The sequence below is a fragment of the Perna viridis genome, chromosome 8 (assembly GCF_037379345.1).
Source record: "Perna viridis isolate PV_CMFRI_1.1 ecotype Kerala chromosome 8, ASM3737934v1, whole genome shotgun sequence".
In the NCBI taxonomy this organism is placed as follows: Eukaryota; Metazoa; Mollusca; class Bivalvia; order Mytilida; family Mytilidae; genus Perna; species Perna viridis.
The window spans coordinates 33627486-33652710 of NC_142452.1; the positions used below are offsets into that span (position 1 = coordinate 33627486).

Consider the following 25225-nt stretch of genomic DNA (forward strand, 5'->3'; position numbering starts at 1 on the left):
TCATCAAAAAAAATATTTTATAGTTCGTTTAAAAATAATCTAAAAACAAATAAATTTCATACTTATCATACTCATAATAGCTCTGAAGTATACGTCTTTTTAAGGCACATAAAAAAAAAACAAAGAAAGAAAAAGCGCTGAAATAAATTCAGTGAAAGACCGTAGATATTTTTGTTTATCAATTATACTCCTAGGAGTCACGTGGTATCCAGGGAAAATAAAGATTACAAATGTAAAAATTCTGAACAAAACAAACAGAAATGCCTCAAAGTACATGAATATATAGTGGAAGCATATAAATTTAATGTCAACGCCTTTTTAGCTGGTACCATTTCCACGGATTCCATTCGGCCCCTCTTTTTGCATTTTCCGGTTGCTTTTCTTGAATTCGTTCTGAAAAATTAAAAAGTAAAAAAATGGTTACGCAGCATGTAGTTAAATACATGTAAAAAATAACAGACATAAATTCAGTGTTAACATCTTAAAATCATACATAAAATCTTCGGTTCGATGAATAGTTGTATTCAAAATGCTACAAGGTACCAGTGGAAAGAGGACGAATTGTCATAGTTGAGTGTTCCAAACTCACGACATCCTGACGACTATCTGCAAGTGCGACTCATAAAATTAATACATTTTAGGCATGATGTTATACAAAAAATAATTTTATCTCAGATGTAACAGGCTTTCTGATTGGATAAACAATTCTCATATTAGGAATTTTGTAATATGACTTTGAAGTCATCCGCCATTTTAATGATTTAATATTAGAATTCGATTATATTGAGGATTGACCGTTATATTTATTCGGTGCATTTGAAATATTCCCAATGTCCGTGATGCACACTTGAAAAGAACATGCTACGCAGTTTATCTAATGTGCATCATGTGACTGGGGTTAATAATTCCTTAAAATGGATAAAATAGTTAAATTTGTAAAATATACCTGTATACTCTTTAGATCCTTCCGGTCTGAAACATTAACACAAATTATAAAAAAAAAATAGAACATATGATTTTAGGCACAACCAACACCTTTGATCATCACATGATTTTTAAATTGTTCAAAAAAAAGCTTGCTGCACATTTTGATCCCCCTAAAGAAACATTTGACTTCTTAAAATGCATGCACGTTTGTTTTTGTTTTTGTTTTCTAAAACAATTTAAGCTATGAACATGTCATATCTTCAAATTGAGACCATACGACCACATGCATAAGGAGTCGGAATTGAGAGACGTTTAGATAAGTTGGCATAATTTGTGTCTTATCCCTTTTCGTTTGAAAAAGAAATGTGTCTGAACTGAAAAATAAATTCACAGTAGTAAGTTGTACTATCTTATGTTACAATATACAAAAGTACCAATCATATGATATCTCAAATTTCGATATACTGTACACGTGTTTCAAGGAGTAACCTCTCATCAACAGTATTAAAAACTAAGTCATGTGCAAATATCTAAATTCAAAACAAACCTTCCTTTCCATGTGCATGGACCACTGGTATGATACATCACAAAACATGGTAAAAACAAGATTATCAATCCGAGAACAATACCCACAACCAACCAGGCTAAATTTGGAGGATACTCTATGAATGTTAGTGGTCTGTCCGTTGTGGTAGTAGTAGTCGTTGTTGTTTGTGGTATTACGACAAACACAGTTGCTGACCCTTGAAGACTTCCTGTGTCTGTGGCTAATACTTTGAATTTCAGGCTTTGACCATATCCTTGTGGCGTTAGGGATGCTTTAAGGTAAACATCTCCATTTGACTGGATACCAAATGTTTCAGTTCCAAGAGAGGCCTGGTCGATGCTGTATGTAAATGTACCTAAGTGTAGGGATATTAATGTATGAAGAGTATATTGTTCATATAATTATAATAATAATAATAATAAATATAGTTGGGATGTTTTCGTATGGTTATGTCTGAATATACATGTAGTGTTTATCATTTCTCCATTCTAAAACAGATATTTTTAAAATTTAATTTTCCGTAACTTTTACTCATTTATATCAAGGATCGGTAATTTATTTTCTAAATGTCTTGTAAATGCACGTGAAAGTGTTTAATACCTACCAAATGTTCCAATATCGCCATCCGTAGCTACTGTTGACCCAAATACAGTATTTACAGCGGTATTAATATCCACGTAATACGTGTACAGATTGCTGGAAAACGCTGGTGTATTGTCATTGACATTGTTGACATTTATGGTTAGACTTGCTGTGTCTGTCAAACTTCCGTCAGAAATCGTTACTGTACATGTAAATGACGTAGACAGACCAGCGCCATCTACATCCAGTTCCGTTGTAAGGGAAATGGCGCCTGTTGAGGGGGAAATCGAAAAATATCCTGCGTTTGAAGCGCAAACCATTGAATATTTGTGTGTATCTCCGGGATCCTCGTCGGCAAAGAGATACACTGGATCTGGTAGAACCGTCCCTGGCTGTAAATGATGAAATAACTGTACATTGAAATAGCTTACTATGTCACATTGTACGATACAGTAACTCAAGACGACATGAAAATCAATTCTATTATGGATTCATGGATTAGATCTCATTTTACCTTCTTCTATTAATTTTTATATAAATGATAGTTTTACTATCTTATTTTTTGTACTATGAAACCTGAAACGCTTCTGAAATAAACGAAAATTTCAAAAAAGATTGGTACTATTCATAGTACGATTAGTCTATGGTCCTATCAGTCACAAATTCACGCACAGGAACCCCTTTCTGCCATCTTGCAGGTTTTGTGGGAAATCATAGTATATCATGATCTTATGATTTTTTTTTCAACCATTTATTAAAAAAAAATCAAAAAAGATAATCAAATGATCTTTTTACAAAATTTACCAACATGTACATTTTGCATTCGATAGACGTACCGGTCCTTCGTCTGTTGCTAGAACGTAGGATGTTTTAGTAAAAACCGGAGCTTCATTAAGATCTGCTATTGTTATGCTCAAGTTCTGTGACGCGGAATCTTTCGTGTCTGTCACCGTCACCATAAAAGTGAAAGTCGTTGTTGGTGATATACCTTCATAGTTTATGTTATTTGTCGTAGAAGTTGTAACCAATCCAGCTAGAAATAGACAACAAAAAAATCAATCATTACATATTGGTAAGTATTTTTGTCACTTTTAAAACACTTTAAAACCAAATGCATGCTCTGTAAAGGACCCCAGATAAGGTAAAATGATATATGTATTTATTTATATAGGACTGTCTGTGTTTCTAATCGTTATTACTGCTATATCAGACTTGAACAATGATCAGTAAAAAATAAATTTAAAATTTGTTAAGGAAAATGTAGTAGTGAGTAGCCACAAGTCACTCAAAACAGTTAATGACATGGCTAAGTAAAGTGAAAGATCAATTATTAAAACATACTTGATGCATCAACTGTAAAATACAGCATTCCTATACTGGGAGATGACGTCATTGTGTATGTGTGCGTGTCTCCGTTATCATTGTCTTGGACCGACACCTGGAATACACTTAGACCGGAGGCAGAATTTTCTGACACCACCAAGGAGGACGGCAGCGGTAAATTTGTTATCACTGGTACATAGTTTATATCTATGAATAATATATGCATGTAAACGTACCTTAAAAGACTTTGATTCTTTATTTTGTGAAATATGTTGATTTATCTACGCGTTAACTTGTCGTAGAAGAGTAATCAAGGGAAACAAAATTATAGCGGTAATCAAAAGAATGTAATCTAGGGACAAAGACCAGAAATGGAAAACAGAAATACACAACAAAGAACATAAAGTAACTAAAATCATACATACAAAGTAACAAAAGCAAATGAGCAACTTGGACTCCACTAGAGAGAATACCATTTTCATTCAAATTACTGTAAACATTTGAATTTTTGCTATATTGGCATTGTAAAAATTAAAAAAAATAAACAATACCCGAGACATGGATTGTAACAGTAAAAAAAAATGTTACGCGAAAAAAAAATATTTAAAGACAGATGAAATATGTTTTGAATCGCGGATTTCATTTGTTTTATTCTCTTCTTTTGGGAGTTTGATTTTGTTCTAACCATTACCAAGAATATGAACCGTCAATGATCGAGGTCCAACGGTTGATTTTCCATCTTTTACAGTCACATACAAATCATACGCGGGCACGAATTCACCTTTAACTGACCTCGTTAAGACTATTTCACCAGCTGAAAAGAAAATGATATATGAATACATGTGGTTCAAGTATATAGTCGATTATTCAGTGGCTAATCAAGGATTTCGGGTAAGGGCATGAATTGAATTAAAGACCTACAGCAAGGCTAGGCAAGAACATTTTTGTGAAAAATCAAGATTTCGTGCAAAATAAGTTCCATTTTTTAGTGGTACGACGAGTTCGTCCCCTTTGAATCCGTGCCTCTTCATTGCACCAAAAACGTCTTGACTGTACACATGTATAAGGTACAGTATCTATAATTTTTTTTTTACTTTTGTTTGCTTGTTAATGTTGTTGTGTATTTTCTCTGACTTCATTACTCTTCGTCACAAAGTGTACAAAGTGTACAAAATGTTATGCAGACTTCCGGAAGTTGTTGACAGAGTGCATATAAATAGGAATATAATGATAATAATTACCCATAACAAAGAAGTTACATCAGGGCCTGATCCAGGCACTTTGAAAAGGGGTGGTGCCAGCCGAGGTTTCTTAGAAAAAGAGGGTTGCTAGGACTTTATTTGCCAGTTTTTCTCAATTTTACACATGATAAAGACAAATTTTAACCCCCTCTAGATCCGCCACTGTACATGTACAACATGCATTGCTGCTTCCTTATAATGACAGATTTCAAAGGAAAGCCATATTTATATTTACTTACAATGGTAGATTTCAAACGGGCAGTTGGTTGCTTTTTCACACGTCATGAAATACTCTACTTGGTCATTTTCCCTGTCAGTAACATCAACATCAAACACGATCTGACCGATATACGAGGATATACTTGACACAGACGTTGTGTCTATTTAAATATATAAATCAAATCGTTATATAAAAACATCTTACAATCAGCGCTGTAAAAATATCATTATTTTATCATATAGATAGTATTTATTTTCGTCATTTTCAAGGTCCGATCGAAATTGAAAATTACTTGTTAAAATTGTTTTGTTCTATGAAGACAAAGTCACTCTCCTGAAGACAACAAATCTGAAGAAGACGTTGTGCATGGTATCACCAATCCCAAAAATAACTTTTGGAATTAGTTTTTTAAACAAAACGATTTCCTTTTCCGAATAGGTTTCATACTTTCCGAATTTGATGCAGATATCGTCAGTAAATAATATAACATGATTCTTTAAGCAGCTATAATTATTCAGTGTTTTATACATTCTCAATGCACCTACAGAACATATATTGTATGAACAAGATATCAAATGGTTTATTTTAGTCATTTAAAGGAAAGAAATAAATAAATAAAACAATTGTACCCAAAATCAGAAAAAAGTAAACAAATTAAAAGCTACAATTCAAAATATAAGATACATGTAACCTTTCTGTAACACAGTGGCACCTGTCTAAACTAAACACATATGAAAGTTCCTTGCCAGTTTAAATTTATTTTGAACCTTAGTTAACCGAACACCTGTCTAAATAAACCAATTTTGAAGTCAGAAAGTGGCTCGGTTTCGACAGGTTTCACTGTAAAAATTTCGTGCGTACTTTGCAAATTGACAAAAACAGGAGGCTGGTTACGCAGAACATTGACGAAGAAGACATTGGAGTCAGACCGACGACCGTCGTTACATGTGATGTCCATTTTATACGTCCTGACAGAATCATAATTCAGCACTCCTCCGGAAGCCAAGATAAAATCTCGTTCTATAGTAAAAATGAAACATTTGTATAGTTATTTTTCAAGCGTTTAAAATTCAGTGCGTCAATACATTTGTATAGAAATATTAAACCTGACTATCGAATAAGTTCTTAATCTTTTAACAGTCCTATCAGATCCGGCTCTTCTGACAGTTCTAGCAGAACTGACCCTCATAGAACAGTTTTAGAGTGTCAATTATGGTAGCATTGTCTCAAGATCTGGTTCTAAAAGTGTAATATAACACTTTAAAAGCTGTCCTAGAGTAGACTACGCCGTTCTCATAGTTTAGCGCTGCAGATAACATTAGTAACATTGTGACACGGAAAAAAAATGCAGTGAAATTAACCATTTTGGTTGTACCTCTCTGTGACTCCGCTTTGGGAGAATGTGTTGGGAAGCAACATCATTGCTGCTGGACTCACCGGATGTCTTAATGTGAAATGTGACGAATGTCGCCGGCGGGGCATGACAAACTTACCTTCCGGAGCACACGATGTCACTCTCAGAGTTATATTGAATGTGCTTTATTTTGTGTGTGATGTCTTGTTGTATTTATCTGATTTATTTGTAGTACATAAAAGTGTACCCTATTAATTTTGCTACATTGTTTATCTACATGTATATATCGTCTACTTCCCCTGTTTTCACGTTTATGTCGTGTACTTGAATCTTGGTGTCTCTGACTTGTCCTATTTATGTATTGCCGATATATTTCTTTAACGACCTAGGCCAAGTTTCATAAAAAATAAAAACAAAACAACAAAAACAAAACAAAAACAAAAAAACAAAAAAAAACAAAGAAAAACAATTTGAAATTTACCATAAAATTCTTAGTCAGTTCCCGCTGATTGACCGATTCTGGCGCAATAACATGCATATGCTATTTAATCACCATCGGTATATTCGATCCGCAATGAAAGAGGACTGTAACACCTAGATTTAACCCACCATTTCGTTTAAAATGCCTGTACTCAGTCCTGACCATTGTGAATACAGCTGCTCCGGTGTTGTAATATCTATTTTGACAGATTTGTTTTGGACTTGACTTTATTATGGATCGAGTTGGTGTTCGGTAAATTTGTTGATACTCTTACTATATTAAATTTGGCAAGCTTTAAATTCAAAACTTGAAGAAAACCGTATCTGCAATAATAACTGTACTTTGGGATTTTTCGAAGTGAATTGAAAAATATTTCATCAATAAAAATGTACAAGAGTAATCAAGGGAACCAAGGTTATAGTGGTAATCAAAATAATGTAATCCAGGGACAAAGACCAGACATGGAAAACAAACATACACAACAAAGAACATAAAGTAACTAAAATCATACATACAAAGTAACAAAAGTAAATGAGCAACTCGGACTCCACTAAAAACTTGGAGCATGGACCAGGTGCACCGGTAGGGTAAGCATCCTCTGTTTTATTTCTCATCATTACTTTAGGGTCTGCCCAGCTTTTACATGGACCAGTATCTTTATTAAGATCAAGACTTACCATTATGATTTGCAGATGGTTTTTCATATAAAAAAGTTGTTGAAGGAGTAGTTGACGTCAGCGTACAGTCAACAGCAACATTTTCCGGATCTGTTATACTCACAGTGTAAAGAGTTGTCTCAACGACTGTGTCTTCGGAGATGTCGACAGCAAGGGGCAAACTGTTTATTATCGGGGGCTGTAATGAATTTGAGCATATTGTTTAATGTCACATTGTATTGCGACAATAATTTACAAGATCCGGTTCGACATGCGTACTGATATCTTTCATTGGTCACTCGCCAGGCATTCTATTTCAGAACCAAAGTAATAAACATTCAACGACCCAAGGAATTAAGGCATTTGTTTACCTTATTGCATTCAATCGACAAATATGTACATGTACATTTGCAAACCGGAGAGTGTACTATACACACCAACTTGATGTAGTTGACAATTTAACGGCAGCAGTCTTTATAAATAATCAGACAGGATGAGATTCATCCATGTGAAAAACCTACCAAAATCACTTTTATTCAATGTTCAGAAACAATTACTGATCACATATTCAATCTTAGTTTTTCATTTGATTTTTTGCGCTTTGTATATACAAATTATATGCATGTACATGACATTGGCACTTTGCAGGAGTTATCCTTCTTGCTTTTGTGAGATTTGGTTGATTTTAGTGGGAGATAAATGTATGATTTTCTCAAAAGTGCAGATCTAAATAAAGAAATGAATCTCGTTATGAGAAAGTATTGCATATGTAGACTGAAAAAGCATCGTTTGTTTAGTTGGTTTTTCCACACCATGAATCACCATATGATTGATAGTGTCTGACTTTTATGTGGACTGGTACTTAAAACTGCATGCATGGTTATTCCAAATAGAAGTTAGTTCTAACCTCACTTAATGTAAATAGTGTTTTAATCGTCATATGATGAACCTACCATTCTTCTACGGACACCCTCAGAGTGACATGTATTAAATAGTAGGTTTTCGAAATTTCTTTACAATCCACGATACATGTAAAAAGAACAATTCTGACCCCTGATTATTCTAAAACTGTCAGGGATTCATGGATAATATAAAGAAATTAGAGCTGTTTGAAACTGTAGGATGGTCAGTTAACAGTTCATATACATACACAAGTTTACATCTGTATGCCTACCTGGTTAAGTATCAGATTAACGGTAAATTCTCCAGAAGTGGAGTCATATCCATCGGTACAAGATACAGTTAAGATATAGGCATTTTGTGTCTGATAATCCATGGTGGAGGAAGCGTCGTAATATATACCCCAATCTGAAATAAAATTAAAAAAAACAACATAAGACAAATATTTACATGCATTGTCAAACATCCATTAGTTCTGCTTGCAAACATGTGCATTACATTTTGCGCTTCCTCTCCCAACAATGTGAAAGCTTGCAACTTTTGAATCGTGTATAGTATGTTCGAATAATCTCCTGAAATTTGTTATTGCCTGACTTTTCTTAATATTTAGCATTTGATATTTTCATGGATAAGGCATTCACGGTTCATTACTTCTGATAATCTAATTATCGTAATATCTCTTTATAATGGATTTGTATCTGTAAGTTACAAATTTGTGGTAAAAAAAAAATAAATAAGACTATGCACTCGAAAGATGGTCACCGGTTTAAAACGTTTTTTAAATTCCACAAAAGTCCAGAAAAAAATCATGCGCACATGCAGTCGTATAAAGTCGTTTGATGAGCTCTAGTGACAATGGATGGGAACGTTATGAAAACATAAATGTGCACTATGTTAGTTTCAAACACAATTCATTCAAATATTTTTCCTACTTCACACTACAGGTACAATCAGTTTTTCCTTATATTCAGAATGGTTTAAAAATATACATAGTACTGCATTTTACACGGAGCTGAATATGATTAGATATTTATTGGATTATCTCCCTTAGCTAAGAAGCAAGGCAACCTGAGTGGTAGATAAAATGAACATACCCGTACTCCCTGTAATTTTGTCCACGGAAAATGGAACTCCAGTAGTAGACGGCGAACATGTTATTGTACTAACGTCCGTGTCAGTGACAACCAAGGTATGTAGTAACTTCCTAACATTTAGGTCTTCAGATTCACTGGTGTCGCTTGGTAAACTTGTAATTACTGGTGGCTTAAAAGATACAGATGAATATCCACTGATAGCTTGTTAAGGGTTATGCACATGTGTGATACCTTTTTACTATATGATATACATGCACAACTGTTAAAGGGCGACCATTTAACATTGAAAGAGTGTGCATGTGTGTGTGTGTGTGTGTGTGTGTAAGAGGTGGGGTTGGAAGATTCTTCGGGTGAATTTTTTACACCATGTAAACGGTAAAATGAACTTTGAATCAAGCTATTTATTTTTATCATGTAAAAGCATTACGTTCGGTTCTCTAGTGTTTTGAAAGGATCATATTATTTTTTTTCCCATCTTTAGAATTAAAATATTTAATAAGGTTCGAATCAAATACTTATTGCAGTATACTTCCACCCCTCTTCCCGTAAAATCAAATGGTTGACCCCATACAAACATATATATATATGTGTGTGTGTGTGTGTGTGTGTTTGGCTGATCAAAATTACGATGCTTGTATGCATCCTGATTTATTATTGATAAAAGTATTGCGGTATTTCATTTATAAATTTATTTCTTATGATGGTTTTATATTTCCAGTATTTTAATACAAATGAAGAGAACAAAAAAAACCCTGTATGTCTTAAAAGAAAGCGCACACACAGAAACGAAAGAAAAAAGATTTAATCATCGTAATGCAGATAAACATATACCAAGCCATAATGATTAGTCATTTAAATGAATAAAATAAACAACAACAAAAAATGAATAAAATCCTTACCACGTTTTCTATTCGTAAAGATAAAGTAGCACTAGAATCGAGAGCACAACCATCAGTCACAGTGAACGTCAAAGAATGAGTCCCAGGGGTCAGGGTTACACCGTTTCTTACTGCAACTTCGTCTAAACAAATAGTGTAAAACGTTTTAGAGTAAAAAAAAAAGACATGAATTTCCATATCATGCTAGTGCATTGAGTTATAATTTCATTGAAATGCACTGAAAATGTATATTTCAAGGGAAGTTAACTGTTATAAACATCATTTTTCTAACATTCTATTGAAAACTTTCTGAGCAAATCCATTGATACAGAGATCAAATAATGGTCTTTTGAATTAGAGAAAGCATGAATGATATCATATTATCAGATCAGTGGGGTTTTGATATTCATGTTATTTTTCCCATTTTGTTTGATTACTTACACTTAAAAGGTATACCGTGAACCAACTTATTTTTGCGAGCGATTTATATTCGCTTCTCATGCAATTTCGGGAGCAAAAAACATCGCGAAAATCAATCACCACGAAATAGTTTCTTTACCATTGGAAAATGTCTGAAAGTTAACCGTACGTAATTCGTAAAAGTAAATAGCTGCAAAGTTTGATCTCAACGCTATAACTTGTATAATAAATAAGTTTACAGTCAGCACTCACTTGTCGCAGAATTTAACTCAAAAAGTGAGGTGGCTGAACCAGTGAAACTAGTAATTGCCAACGTCGGGGTATCCTCTGCATCTGCATCGCTGAATTGCACTGTAAATACGACAGTTCCCCCAGGGTCGGTATTTTGAACTACAGCAGTGTCATCAAGATTGGTGAAGGTAGGAGTCTGACCTAATAATGATAAAAGGATAAAGCTACGATGCTGATTTCTGCTGTGAAGGTAGGTTATCTGACCAAAACGATGATGAAAGCATAAAGTTATGATGATTAGTGGTCTGATCTAAAGAATGATGAAATCATAAAGCTATGATGATGATTTCTGCTTTGATGATAGGGGTCTGACTTAAAGAAAGATGAAATCATAAAGCCATGGTGATGATTTCTGCTGTGATGGTAGGGTCAGACTTAAAAATGATGAAATCATAAAGCTATGGTGATGATTTCTGCTGTGATGGTAGGGGTCTGAATTCAAAGAAAAGTGAAATCATAAAGCTATGGTGATGATTTCTGCTGTGATGGTAGGGGTCTGACTTAAAGAAAGGTGGAATCGTAAAGCCATGGTGATGATTTCTGCTGTGATGGTAGGGGTCTGAATTTAAAGAAAGGTGAAATCATAACGCTATGGTGATGATTTCTGCTGTGATGGTAGAGGTCTGACTTAAAAATGATGAAATCATAAAGCTATGGTGATGATTTGTGCGGTGATGGTAGGGGTCTGAATTTACAGAAAGGTGAAATCATAAAGCCATGGTGATGATTTCTGCTGTGAAGATAGGGGTCTGAATTTAAAGAAAGGTGAAATCATAAAGCTATGGTGATGAATTCTGCTGTGATGGTAGCGGTCTGACATAAAGGAAGGTGATATAAAGCCTTGGTGATGATTTCTGCTTTGATGATAGAGTTTGATCTAAAAGATTATGACATGATAAAGCTACGATGATGATATCTGCTGTGGTGATAGAGATTGATCTAAAAGATGATAAAATGATAAAGCTACGATGATGATATCTGCAGTGGTGGTAGGGGTCTGACTTAAAGAAAGGTGAAATCATAAAGCTACGATTATGATTTCTGCTGTGACGGCAGGAGTCTGACAAAAATAATGATGAAATCATAAGCTACTATGCTTGGATTGTCTGCTAAAAAACACACACACTTCAAAAAATACAAAGAGGTATAAATGGCGTACAATAAAGTAAGTAGTTATAGCTACTTATAAAAATCAGACATATGTCGATTCATGATAGAACATACAAACATTATTTTATAGACAACGTTATACATTATATAAAATATAAAGATAAGTAATAAATAAATTTGAAATAGAAAGTGTATGTATAGGCTCCGACCATTTTGTAACCGAGGAAGAGGGGCTGGGATATTTTTTAAAGAAAAAAATATAAATGTTCCGAATTTGGGAAAAAAGTTTTCATCCATGAAAAAGTTCAAATTAATGTATTTTCCCCATTATTATTATTAGCCAGGCAGATTTTCAAATGAAAATATTGATTTTGGTTACATTTTGTCATTGTGCGAAAAATTTGTTATGCGACATCAAAACCCAGCCTCCACCCCCTCAGGATAAAGATGGTTGGTGCTTCAATATCAATATATATCATGTCCAAATTCAAATCGTTAGGAAACATAAACGTTTGAGATATTATTATCCGACTTATTTTCTTACGGGACTGGTATGTTTTCAGAAATAGTGATACTTACAGAAGACAATAAAGATCAAAAACCTACCGAGAACGTAATGTGGTAATCATATTTAAGCGAAAAATTTGACAAATTTGCTGTATTTATTTCGAAACTGTAATTAAGGATGGAGTTAAAATGGACAGGTATTATGGTTACAGGTTCCCTTTCTTAAATTTTGCCAGAATCTGTCAGGAAAACTGTTGCCCTATTCCCTGACAAATCCTGTAAGTTGCATAATGACAAACAATCATGTGTTTAAACAAAGTTACCCCAAAAGGTTCTTTTTAAACTTACAATAAGTGAAGGACAATGAGCTCTTTAGCACAATACACCAAAAAGATTTGCGCATTTGCATATCAAAAAAGTCTCAGAACAAGAAGAAAATGAAATCAAGTTTCTATTGTTAAAAAAAATATTTATTGCTACGTACTAGGCACAACAATTGCATGGATTCCAAAGTCACGATTGCTGCCACTATTTGCACTGTCCCAGTTGTATGAAGTCTGTGCGGAAGCAAAGAAAGCATCATTGTATTGCTGTCCACCGTTCTCATAACTTATTACAGGACCCGCATGTTGATAACTGCAAATGAATCATAACAGTAGAGTATATCAATATCCTAATTCTAAAATCGGTATTTTTGACTCATAGAACTTTAGTTTTAGTTCTGGTATAACTTATTTATGTTAAAATGTTTTTAAGTAGCACTCCAGCTATGGATCATGCAAAATATGATTCATGGGTAAAAAGCCTACATATTTTTTATTTTTTTATATTTTGTTTGAAATGTCATAGTAAACAGAAATTAACATGTGGTTTTTCATATAACCCGTGCTCTTAGGAGATAAAAATTATATAGAATGCACTGTAGATTTCATAATTAAGGGAGATGACTCGGTAAATGGCGCTCAAATACAATAGAATCTACTGGATTTTCAATGTGGATTATCTCTAAGAACAAATTTATATGAATAATTACACATTTCAGAGTATAGACCCATAAAACATCTTAATTACAAAAATAAAAATATGTAGCCTTTTTTTGGGGTGTATCACATTTTTTAGATTTTGCATGATTCTTACAGAGACAACTACTTAAATACGAACCAATATCAATATTTTGTTGATTTTCTTACAGATTGGCAATGTACTTTCTCAAAATGGCATTTTAAGACGAGTTATTACTCAGTATTTGATAAATCAACTATTCTTACAAGACGGGTTTCAAAGGTCTGTCACATGACCAACGTCATTTACGTATATGGTTGTCTTAAATTTCACGAAATGAATAATTTTTTATCAATTTACATGTATAGATGTCATAGTAAAATGTTATCCCCAAACTAGTCGCCATTTAGTGCAACACAAATACTGCATCTATTTATTAACTAGAAAGTAACCAACCCTTAAAGGCTTTCTTTGCGGCTTATCGCCTGGGGAAAATAAGGCAACACGACTAATTGTAAAATAATGATAAAATGGGGACTATCAAAAAAATAATAGAAAGTGTTTTTATTAAAAGCGGGCGATATCCTGGCAAATTTGAAACCATGTAACGTTTAAGAAGTCACAACAGAAAGTTATACTTGTATTCAGTCAGTTGTAAATATTTGGTCAATGTATTTGACTTCTCAAATGGAACGGTTGTAGTGTAAAATATATATGTATTTGCTTTCTTATTTTTTTTTTTATACAAGATCTACATTTATTTGTATTTTAATTTAAATCATACATATTTTTCATATAAATCTTTCCTGGTGATCTTTAACGTGAGAGAAACATTTGAAAACTTATGTTGCCCACATTATTCTTGCTTATATAGTACATGGTGTTATATTTACCCTGGTTCCCGGGACAACGCTCCAGGTATTAGCTACAAGCTACACACTCTCACTCTAACATACTGACAATCGCGGTCGGAAACCGAACCAGTCTAATGAAGCTACTACTCTAAATCCGGTTCACTGCAATTGTAGTGAATGATTACGTCTAATGCTTTTCATTCATTTTATGTTCTGAGCTAGCTTTTTTGTAACTGCGAGCATTCTATATTAAGTGGACATTTAATATTGTCTAAATAATGAATGAGGAGATATTTTATTGAGAGAATTGAATGTAGTATGGTGTTTTTGATTGTTTCTCTTAATTATAAATTAAACATTTAAAAAAAAAGTTGGTTCAGGTATAAAATACACAAAAAAAAAGAAGAAAATAGTTTAACCCCACTGTTTATTTCATGCGCCTGTTCGCAGTCAGGAGATGCTTGTTATTTATGTGTCTTTGTGTCGTTATATTACTTTTTAGTTTAATTTTGAAAATGCCCTTTTTCCGTTACCGTTAATGATTACTTTTATTGTCAGGGCCTTTTATAGCCTACGTTTTGGAGACCACTGCAAGTATTTACTATTTTAGATTTAGGTTATAAGATGGTGCATCAGTTACAATTCAGAAAATTCATTCTTGTTTTCTTATAACCATAAGCGATGCATATCGTTGTTTCCCCATACCTTGTTCACCTCATTAAGGACTACCAAATTTTGTCCGTGGATTTTAAAGATATAAAGATATCGGAACTGTCATGGATGAGTTATATGAGACTCAATTATAGTAAATAACTGTTTTTCAATGTTTTGGCCATTTCCTGCTTTATATTAGTGAATTTTTGATTATTCTATTGAAATAATCATTATTAATTTATAAATATATACATATATATATATTTCAATATTCCATATGGTATTCTATTACATTAACATTTGTAACACAATTATTGAAAACTTTCAGCAACATATTTTAAAGGCTAACATTCTTTTCCATTTTCATCAATATCTAATGAAAGGTTAAAGTGGAGTGTGCAAACAAGTTACATATGGCATCCGTTAAAACTTCTCACAAAATGATCTTATAACTGTTAGAAGAACAGTTCTATGGAAGGTTAAATCTAGGATAATTCTAGAACCAGCTCTTCTGAAAGTTTTATCAGAACCGGCTCTTGAGCTCTTGTAGATCTGGCATCTATAGGACATTTATCGTAGTCGGTTCTTCTGACAGTGTTCGTAGAGTCGTTTCTTCTGACAGTGCTCGTAGCGTCGGTTCTTCTGACAGTGCTCGTAGAGCCGGTTCTTCTGACAGCTAGAGCTGGATCAAGTAGAACTGGTCTCATATAAGATTCACAATGAGTAAGGTAAGAATGGGAATACTTAACGTTTAATTACATTAATTATTTTTGGTAAATCGTTGCACATAACAGTTTATTTCTATTTTGATCTTGACGATAGCGATGAAATTAAGAACTGTTACACTACAGTACATTTATACTTGTAAATGATTTTTGCCCAAATCTCTTCTTTATAGAAGTGGAAAGTCTGTATTAAAAAAGAAATACATATTTTGTCGTCACCATTGGTCACCATTTTTCTCCAAGGATTACCACGAAAAAATCTTTAACCTTTTCTAGCCAGCATCAATTTCCATATTTAAATGACAAAGGTACATTTTTTTCTACAGATTTTTTATTATTGCTTTTCATTTCAAATGTATGATAACTAAATATGTTTACTTTTTAATTCCTATTTGAAAATTTCCAAAAAAATATTTAAGTTATCGCACTAACAAACAAACAAACACACACACACACACACACACACACACACACACCCAACCCCCAAAAATAGTGAATATTCATTTTTTATTTTTCATTTGAGGTTTTCAAATGATTCTGGAGTAAAAACAAAACAGGCCTATATGGTTTCATTTTATAGCTTTGGGAGAAAATAAAGTAGTGACAGTCTGTAGATGGTTTTGCCGAAATATGGGTTGCGAAAATTTACTAGTTACTCCTTTTTCGTTAATATCATTTTAAATATTTATAATTCATATCTCGTTATATCATAACATAATGAAGTAATCAAAACCTCGAAATCGCATTAGGATTTACATTGTTGAAAAAGAATGGAAACGTACAATCCGATATGTTGGTCGTTAGTTCCAGTTCCCACTCTGATTCTGGTTCCGGTTATAGGAAAAGGGTTTTTACTATCTGCAGCTATAAATATAAAAACATCATGATAAAATAGATATATTTATATAGGATTATTTTCCTTGCTTGTTTTTGTTTTATTTTATATCCATATCTATACTTTTCTTTTCTTTTCTTATATTTTTATTTTTATCCATTAAACAGCATTTGTGTATTTATAAATGTTTTAAAACTAACAAGCACAACCTATAATTGTGTCGCCATAGATGTCACAGCGGCACGAGTTCGAGTCCGGCGGAGGGAACGACCAAATATTTGCACCAGACTCTTCTATAAGTTAACGTTAGCTTCCCTTTATCAATTTGATCCGATGGAGTAGTGTAGCGAATAGAGTCGTCACATTCTGAGATGTATATATATATATATATCATATTAAATTATATTTTATGCTAGTAGATGTTTTTGATCTACGTATAATTGATAACATACGACGCAAAAACTGTTAAGATGCTGTATATGTAAAAATCAGGTAAATCCTATGAAATGGGTGCCTCAGCATAATTTCTTTCCCCTATTGAATTTGATATTTTATTGTTCTGTTTACATCATACATGCATGTATGTCACGTAGTATTAAGATTTTATTCCTTCGACCATGGATGACTAAAACATGATTTCTAAGTTACATCAAAGCAACAAGAAAGAGTTATTTCCCTTTTTTAATAAAAAAACCTGCATTCAACTTTGACAAAATGTTTGTGACACAAGATTGGTGATTTTTTTTATTAATACCTACTGCCTGGTTATGAACTATTAATTGATTTGCATTAAAACAATTACCTGTTGCTGTGATGATGTTTTCATCTACTAGGTTCCATAAAGTTCCGGTATCTTCCCAAACCTGAACTGTTACATCTTTAGGTACAACAGTATCTTTATGAGCGTATATTTCCCATGATTCAATGTAACCACAACAATCAAAGCGGTAGTCGTTGTGACTTCCCAGAACAGCATTGGCTAGAAAATAGAAAGAGACAAATTAAAAAAAAAACAAAAACAAACAAAAAACAAAAAACAAAACCAAAAACCACACACACACACACACACACAAACAAAACAAAACAAAACAAAACAAAGCCAAAACAAATGTTTAATTACCTATATTCTTTTTTTTGTATGTGGGCTATTTTAACTATTCAAATCTTGTATCCTTATAATCGGTCGAATCTTTGTTCTTTTGATTACTTTTTTAATATTTCTGAATGTACAATGTATGTACATTTGTTCGGCGCTTACCCTACCGGTGCATCCGGTCCATGCTCCCAGTTTTAGTGGTGTACGAGTTGCTCATTTGCTTCCGTTACTTTGCATGTATGATTTTAGTTACATTATTGGATTACATTCTTTTGATTACCGCAAGAATCTTGGTTCCCTTGATTACTCTTTCAAATTATGTTTGTGAAAACAGATGATAATCATTTGACGAAATAAATCATAATAGAACTCAGCGGAAGTTTTCGTTTGCAAATGCTATTTTGTTTCATTTATGCGAACAATTTTGATAGTAAGAAATATTTTAATTTGAGAGAGAAAGTATATATCTGTATTGTAAGAGTACCAAGGGAACCAAGGTTTCATTGTGTTTTACTGTTTTCACTGTGTATTTCTTATTTTAAATGCATTCTTTCTCAAAGTTGAATATTTGCTTTTGATTGAAAAAAGGGAGATAACTCTTTTTTGATGCTTTGATATATGTAGGTTGCTTTACACTTCATTTAATTCATTTCTTACTTGTAGTAGTATCGTATGTGTCCTTGTCTGCTTTCGATGTGTCGTCTTCTCCTACGGTAGCTGTAGCAGTACAGGCGGTCTTTCCTGATAAAACAGCAGAACGTATAAAAGTATCTGGGCAAACATCATTGCAATTAAAGTACCTGTGCAGACATCATTGCAATTAAAGTACCTGGGCAGACATCACTGCAATATAAGTATCTGGGGAGACATCGTTGCAATAAAAGTAACTGGGCAGACATCATTGCAATAAAAGGATCAGGACACACATCACTGCAATAAAAGTATCTGGGCAGTCATCATTGCAATAAAAGTAACTGGGCAAATATCATTGCAATAAAAGTATCTTGGCAAACATCATTGCAATGGTTTGTTTGTTTGTTTGTTGGGGTTTAACGTCCGAGCAGCAATATTTCAGCTATATTCAGACGATGAACGTGAAATTTATGATAAAATGAACATTAAATGATGATGAAATGAAAACGGGATGGGACACAAGGGCAATGGGGTCGACAAATTTTGATTGCCACTGGAAATAGGGAGAGGTGGGTAGAGTCGGGCAATTTAGCCTCCTCTGGCGGAGTTCTATGGTTCCTACTCCGCGAGAATACCACAGTAGGGTTCTTTAACGTGCGAGGAACGTGGCATCTTTCCTCACACGGTGCACCACTATGGTTTGCGGTCAGGTTTTCCGTATTATAGCCTGACAACCTCAGCATGTAACACGCCATGGGTACCCCATTCCACCACCTGGGGCACACTTCCCAGTTGCTCTGTGGGCAGAGCGCCCTAACCCCCGGCTAGGGTTCTGAGCACTATTTAGTCGCCTTTACGACAAGCTTATTGCTGCTGCAGGCCTATTCTTTTAACACCCGGACTTGCACGGGGCTCATTGCAATGGTAAAGCGTATACCATTACTTGATTATATTGCAGTCGTGAATTGTATTCATACCCACTTATAGAACTAAATACAAAAAAACACTAATCATATTAAGATATGGGAATTTCATTATGATTAACGCCTGTTTCAAGGAGTTACATGTAATAAGCTGCATTAGAACCTAATACATAGGAAGATAAAGAAAACAACTAATACTAATGACATACAAAAACTTCTAAAAAATCAAAGAGTTTCGAAAAACAGAATTAAATCTAGCATCGAAAAGCTTAACCATTCACAATACAACAAATGAGAACTGACTGTTGTGATTTGTTATATTAATCAAGTCAGACAAGTCTGACTTCTAAGGTTTTGGATACTCTCGGATCGACGGACTATTAGCTGAGAGACCGACACAGTGGCAATCATATAAAGAATTGTAAATTTTGGTATTCGGTAATCAAGATTCAAAGAGTAACCACTAATCAACATCATTGGAATCAAATACATTGGATGTTAGAAATCAATAAAAATAATCTAGAGACTAAAACACAACCTACCTGATATAAAAAAAAGATATACATATAACTAGATAAAACAAACACCAATTTCCTGTTGTCATAAGTAGAAACATTTCTGTCCAAGTAATTGCACATGGGTTTGATGTATTGCTATTTCTCATAATGACCGTCAATTCGTTACACCCCAGAGGATCCAAGAGGGGTTTTATCATAAAATTACTTGCTTTTTTGCAGCACATGTTTTTCTCCATTTAAACTATTCTCGGACATGATTTTACGTCTTTTGATAAATAACATCATACGGAAGTTTTGCTTTTCAATAGCTTATCATAAAGTATCATCGAGTTGTTTGTAGTTAGGAAATAGTTAAAAATAATAATAAAGAATAATAATAATAAAACAAAACTTTGAAAAAATCTAACAGATGCATAATGCTATGGTTGAGTTAACTTTATGGTTTAATGTTTTTTTCATTCTCACAGCAAGGGTACCTCATACCGAATTATTCTTTTCAGTATTAATCTCATATTGACAAAACAAAGCAATGATTTAAGAGCACTTTATAATTGTTTGTATACATTATTCTGCTCGTGTCAAGGTGTCATTAACTTCATTAATATTGTGCTACCATTTAAAGCATTAATTGATTTTATAAAAGCAACAATACAAGATTTAATAAACAAAGTTTAGAAAAGTTGATGAATAGAATTGACTGATCAGATTAAAAACAGACCATAGTCAGCATAATCGTTTTGCATGTATAGAATAGTCTATTAATTTAAGACGAAAAAGTAAATATTCAACTACATTTACCTTTTTACAGGCATATAATAGGTTAAAGAAAATCATTCCCAGCTGAATTATTTGACATGTATGTAATAGACTTTTAAAAAAGGCAATGCGTGAGTAATCAAGGGAACCAAGGTTATAGCGGTAATCAAAAGAATGTAATCCAGGGACAAAGACCAGACATGGAAAACAGACATACACAACAAAGAACATAAAGTAACTAAAATCATACATACAAAGTAACAAAAGCAAATGAGAAACTCGGACTCCACTAAAAACTGGGGGCATGGACCAGGTGCACCGGCAGGGTAAGCGTCCTCTGCTTTTCTTGAAACTAAATCGTTTTTCACGTATAGAATTGACTGATCAGATAAAAAAACCAAATCAATGTCAGCATAATCGCTTTTTTGTCTTATGACGATTTATTTAAAGGATTGCTTAAAAGTGTACTTATGTTTTTCCTCCGACACGTACCGCACAATGTTTTGTACGAAAATCGTCATCGTATAAATAACAAATTATGCATAAAATGAAGCAAAACAGTACATGAATAGAATAAGCGCAAAACGCACAGTTCGAAATTAATGTAAACTGTTTCATATAAAACCTAAATTGTTCTGTTTTTTACAGTACGATGATGGGGGTTTTCAACAAAACACTTTCATAAAAACTTTCAGATATTTTATAATCAACCAAAACGCTACATCGATGCGAGGTTGCAAATTTGTGATGCAAATTTGGTCGCTCCGTCAGCAAAGGTTTTTCTACCAAGGTTGACAATATCTCATCGACAATTAGTCTGGGATCCAAAAATAATTGTATTAAGGGTTTTACCTGTATTCAGGACAGAAGTTAGACGTTTGATGCACTCACAACTTTTCCAACCCGTTGTGCTATTGATGAAAGTAAATTACCCAAAACTATGTCAAGTCGTATATAACGAGAATATGTTATATACAACAACCCACCGGGACAAAATGTCAGCCCAATACCACCCATTGGTTTTAAATGAACGACGTGGAAACCAAACCCTCAAATCACAGGGCAGACTGCACCTGGCCCAAAACATCATTATACAACGAAAGAGTTGCCCCTATATACTCAAGTAATATACAATAAACTAAAACAAACTAAAGGTGGAAACGAACCATGACATACAGATGTCAGAAATTTCGAACTTGGACCAGACGCAAAAATAGCGGCGGGATTTACTTCCCCTGTATAATCTGGTAACGGTGGAAAAAATATTACATAATAAAACACACCGAAAATTAATTCAAGAAGTACTGAATCCTTTGTTATAACAGAACTAAAGAAACTGAATATAAATTACACAAATGTAAAAATTAAGAACTTCTAGCAGTAAACTAGCATTCCAGCTCCGAACATTTTAAACCTACAGAAAGTTATGTCCCCTGTGTATGTAAAATCAATCCAAATTCTTCCCATTCTGGGTTGAGAACCACGGTACATTATACGTATACAATAAGGATACAACACATGTCATGCCAAAAACTGCTTTTTAATATCTATGTAAAAACTCTATGCGTGAATCAATATTAATACAAACAAATGCTACAGAAGTTGTATGGTCGCCATCATGAACTTGTGGATCGTTATGGTGTATCCATCTGCACCATGAAAACTGATTTGTTCATCGTGTCATAGTTTTCCTTTCATCTTTTGTCAACCCCGGACTTGACTTTTTATGAACAACTCGGCGGGTGTTTCTATAAAAGCAGAGGATGCTTACCCTACCGGTGCAACTGATCCGTGCTCCCAGTTTTTAGTGGAGTCTGAGACGCTCATTTGCTTTTGTTACTTTGTATGTATTTTTTCAGTTACTTAATGTTCTTTGTTGTGTATGTCTGTTTTCCATGTTTGGTCTTTGTCTATGGATTACTTTTGAGTTTGATATTGATTCCCCGCTAGAACCTTGGTTCCCTTGATTACTCTTTGATTAGAATATTACCGTACAACAAATGGTGAGAGATACACGCACGTATTAATCCTTTACAAGGAGATGTGTATTTGAGAGCATTTTTCGTTAAAATTTGAAACATTATTACAAAATACGAGAAAATCGAATCAATTGTGATATGTAAACACCATATAGTGATGACAAGGAGATGTCACCATCTAAAAAGGATAGTTGACAATAGGGAATGAAAATTCATCCCTTTTATTGTAAATTTTAGTATTTATTTACAATTACCGATATGGATACTAAGATCAAGAAACGGATATTCTTTAATGTCAATATGAGCTTTTTTGAAAGACAGTTTTTCAGGATATATATCTTAAGAACAAATGTTCATCGTTTTTAAGAGCCAAGGCATCATCCAAATATCTAAAATTGTTATACAATAATTTACCAAATGTTGTTTGGAAGGGTTGTTATTTATCCTAGTCATAAATTGTGACTCGTAAAAGTACAGAAAGAGGCATAACCTACATAACAATGAAGACATCCTTACATAAAAAATACACAAATTAAGTAGCAATCCAGCTAAGAATCAAGGAAAATGTGATACATGGCTGGAAAGCCTTTATAGTTTTACTTTTGATATTTTGTTTAAATTGTTACAGTTAACAGAAATTAACATGTGTTTTTTTCATATTACCTATGCTTTTAGGAGATTAAAAATATTTAGAAACTGTTGGATAGTTAATGTGGACTATTTTCTAAGAGCAGACATATTGGAATGAATAATTATGCATTTCATCATATAGATCTGTAAAGCAACTTTTTTGGGGGGTTGATCACATATAACAGAATTTGCATGATTCTTACAAAAACTGAAGTATATTGATCCATTATCTCTAAATACTCAAATAGAATAAACTTTTCATTTAAGGTAGAATAAAACATAAAGAAAGAAATAAAACGTAATGGGAAAATGAGAATTAAATATAGTAAAATAGGGGGTTTGGAATCACAATTTATATACATTGTTTTTGCTATATATTCATATACATTCATAAGTTAGTTATTAGTTCCGTTTTTGGAATTTACATATATCGTTGCAAAACATAAAAATGAAACTTTAAAAAATAGCGAAATTGTAATAGAATTTCGGCATTATTTATAAGTCAGCATTTGTAGACATGAACAAATATTAATACTCGAAAAGAGAAAGAATTATACAAAAGAGGAAGATGAAGCCATGGGGGAACCAACGAACGATTAACGTTTTTTCTAATATTCAGTACTTTCTACCCCGACGAAGGCCATTTAGTCAGAATGATTGGGCCTCATTTTTTATATGTTGATATTTTTCACTTATTTATTACTTGAAAGAAATTTATTTATAGACTAATGATAATGCATTGTAATGATTTAATTACTTTATAAACAAGAATAATTTGATAATTTTAACATACCTTGTATTTCTATTGGAAAACAAAGGACAAACACAATGACAAGAAACTGATAAATATCGTCCATAATCTACAACACAACGTGTACGTTGGAATGGAGTTATTAAAGAAAATCACGTCATATCACTCAAAAAGGAAAATAAAATATACTTTTATACTTTTAGCTTTAAATTGATTTAAAGGATGAGTTTTTTTTCACTGTAAATCAAGTATATCGTCGTACTTTATTCATTACACAGAAAGCTTTACAATTAATACGATGGTATTTAAATGAATAGACTCAGATCAAACACAATCTTTTTGAAAACCACGATTCTACATAAACGTACCCACAGTGTTGCTCATGCGTCATTTCAATTTTGGTATCATTGTGATGATAATGTTTCTTTAATAATCACAACACTTTGAACCACACACCGATATCATTTTGATTTAAACGAATTGATAATCTTTAACGTCTTTAACGTCTTTCTAATTGGCAAACATTATTCAATAGAGTTTCTACAATATATGACGCGGCAATCAAAGGTAGAATTCAACAGAAATAGACGAACCTGATAGGTCAAATGAAGATCAATACTAACATTATTGTGTTATCAATACAATATTACCATTATAAATAAAATGAGTTGATCTACAATTAGAATTTCGAAAAACTATAAATTTAATTTAAAGAGTAAGCACACTTCCGTCACTTACCCGATTTATTAAATGTAGGTAATTTAAGAGAAGAACACTTTTCAATTCAAAATTTTAAACAATGATTTGAATACCATACAACTGAAAAGACTTAACATCTTACACGTATCTTAAATATTTTTGTATAATCAGCACCCTTAATGCAGATAATATCTCTTACGAGATAGTGTAATAAGACGTATCAATTTCGATAAGTTATATATTTGGAGACATAGTTTTTTATCATCATAAAAATTCACTATGCAGTATATAAAATATTAAATTATGGTGCATACACTATTTTCATTTCTTATACATTGACATTACAATTAGAACGCCTTCTTTCTTGATGATGTATATGTACTTATCCTTTTCTATACTTTTAAGATGTGACACACCATAGGAACATTAATTTTGTTTAAACATTTAAAGACGTGTTATAGAACAATAATTTAGGAGTTATATAGTGCATGGAGTATACGTCTTTTAACAGTGTTCAAACAATGAATGTTTATTAGCAATTTCAGATTAGGGTACTAAAAGTGAAGAAATAAATGCTGGCTTAAATACAGAGAGAAACATGAAATTATTGAGATGACCGTTTTGACTTATGCTTCCCAA

At 33.0% G+C, this 25225-nt stretch overlaps 1 protein-coding gene across 2 annotated transcripts; it reads right to left on the reverse strand.

The window, feature by feature from the left end:
* On the reverse strand, window positions 1-24336 carry LOC148610307 (protocadherin-like protein). Of its 2 annotated transcripts, XM_088542699.1 has the most exons (20): window positions 24256-24336; window positions 23930-23996; window positions 18355-18438; window positions 17404-17580; window positions 16549-16630; window positions 13016-13167; window positions 10876-11055; window positions 10225-10346; window positions 9326-9494; window positions 8506-8639; window positions 7353-7530; window positions 5702-5860; window positions 4860-5000; window positions 4071-4193; window positions 3398-3586; window positions 2893-3089; window positions 2079-2448; window positions 1475-1829; window positions 947-972; window positions 1-393 (listed from the first exon to the last, which is right to left on the reverse strand). In XM_088542699.1, exons 2-20 carry the CDS (start codon window positions 23991-23993, stop codon window positions 308-310), a joined length of 2988 nt encoding a protein of 995 aa, XP_088398825.1. In that variant the 5' UTR covers window positions 23994-23996; window positions 24256-24336; the 3' UTR covers window positions 1-307. The 2 variants fall into 2 exon arrangements, with proteins under 2 accessions (XP_088398825.1, XP_088398824.1); XM_088542698.1 differs by lacking the exon at window positions 24256-24336 and having other exon boundaries at window positions 23930-24092.
* Window positions 24337-25225: the final 889 nt, after the last annotated feature.

What these genes read in the sequence shown, in the direction of transcription:
- LOC148610307 (XM_088542699.1), bottom strand. Translation starts at nt 23,993, where the DNA reads ATGGACGATATTTATCAGTTTCTTGTCATTGTGTTTGTCCTTTGTTTT. An exon ending in AACGACCAACATATCGGATT is followed by an intron (nt 13,168 to 16,548) that starts GTACGTTTCCAT and finishes ATTCATTTGCAG; the next exon opens with TTATCAACATGCGGGTCCTG. An exon ending in ATTGACGGTTCATATTCTTG is followed by an intron (nt 3,587 to 4,070) that starts GTAATGGTTAGA and finishes TATTATTCATAG; the next exon opens with ATATAAACTATGTACCAGTG.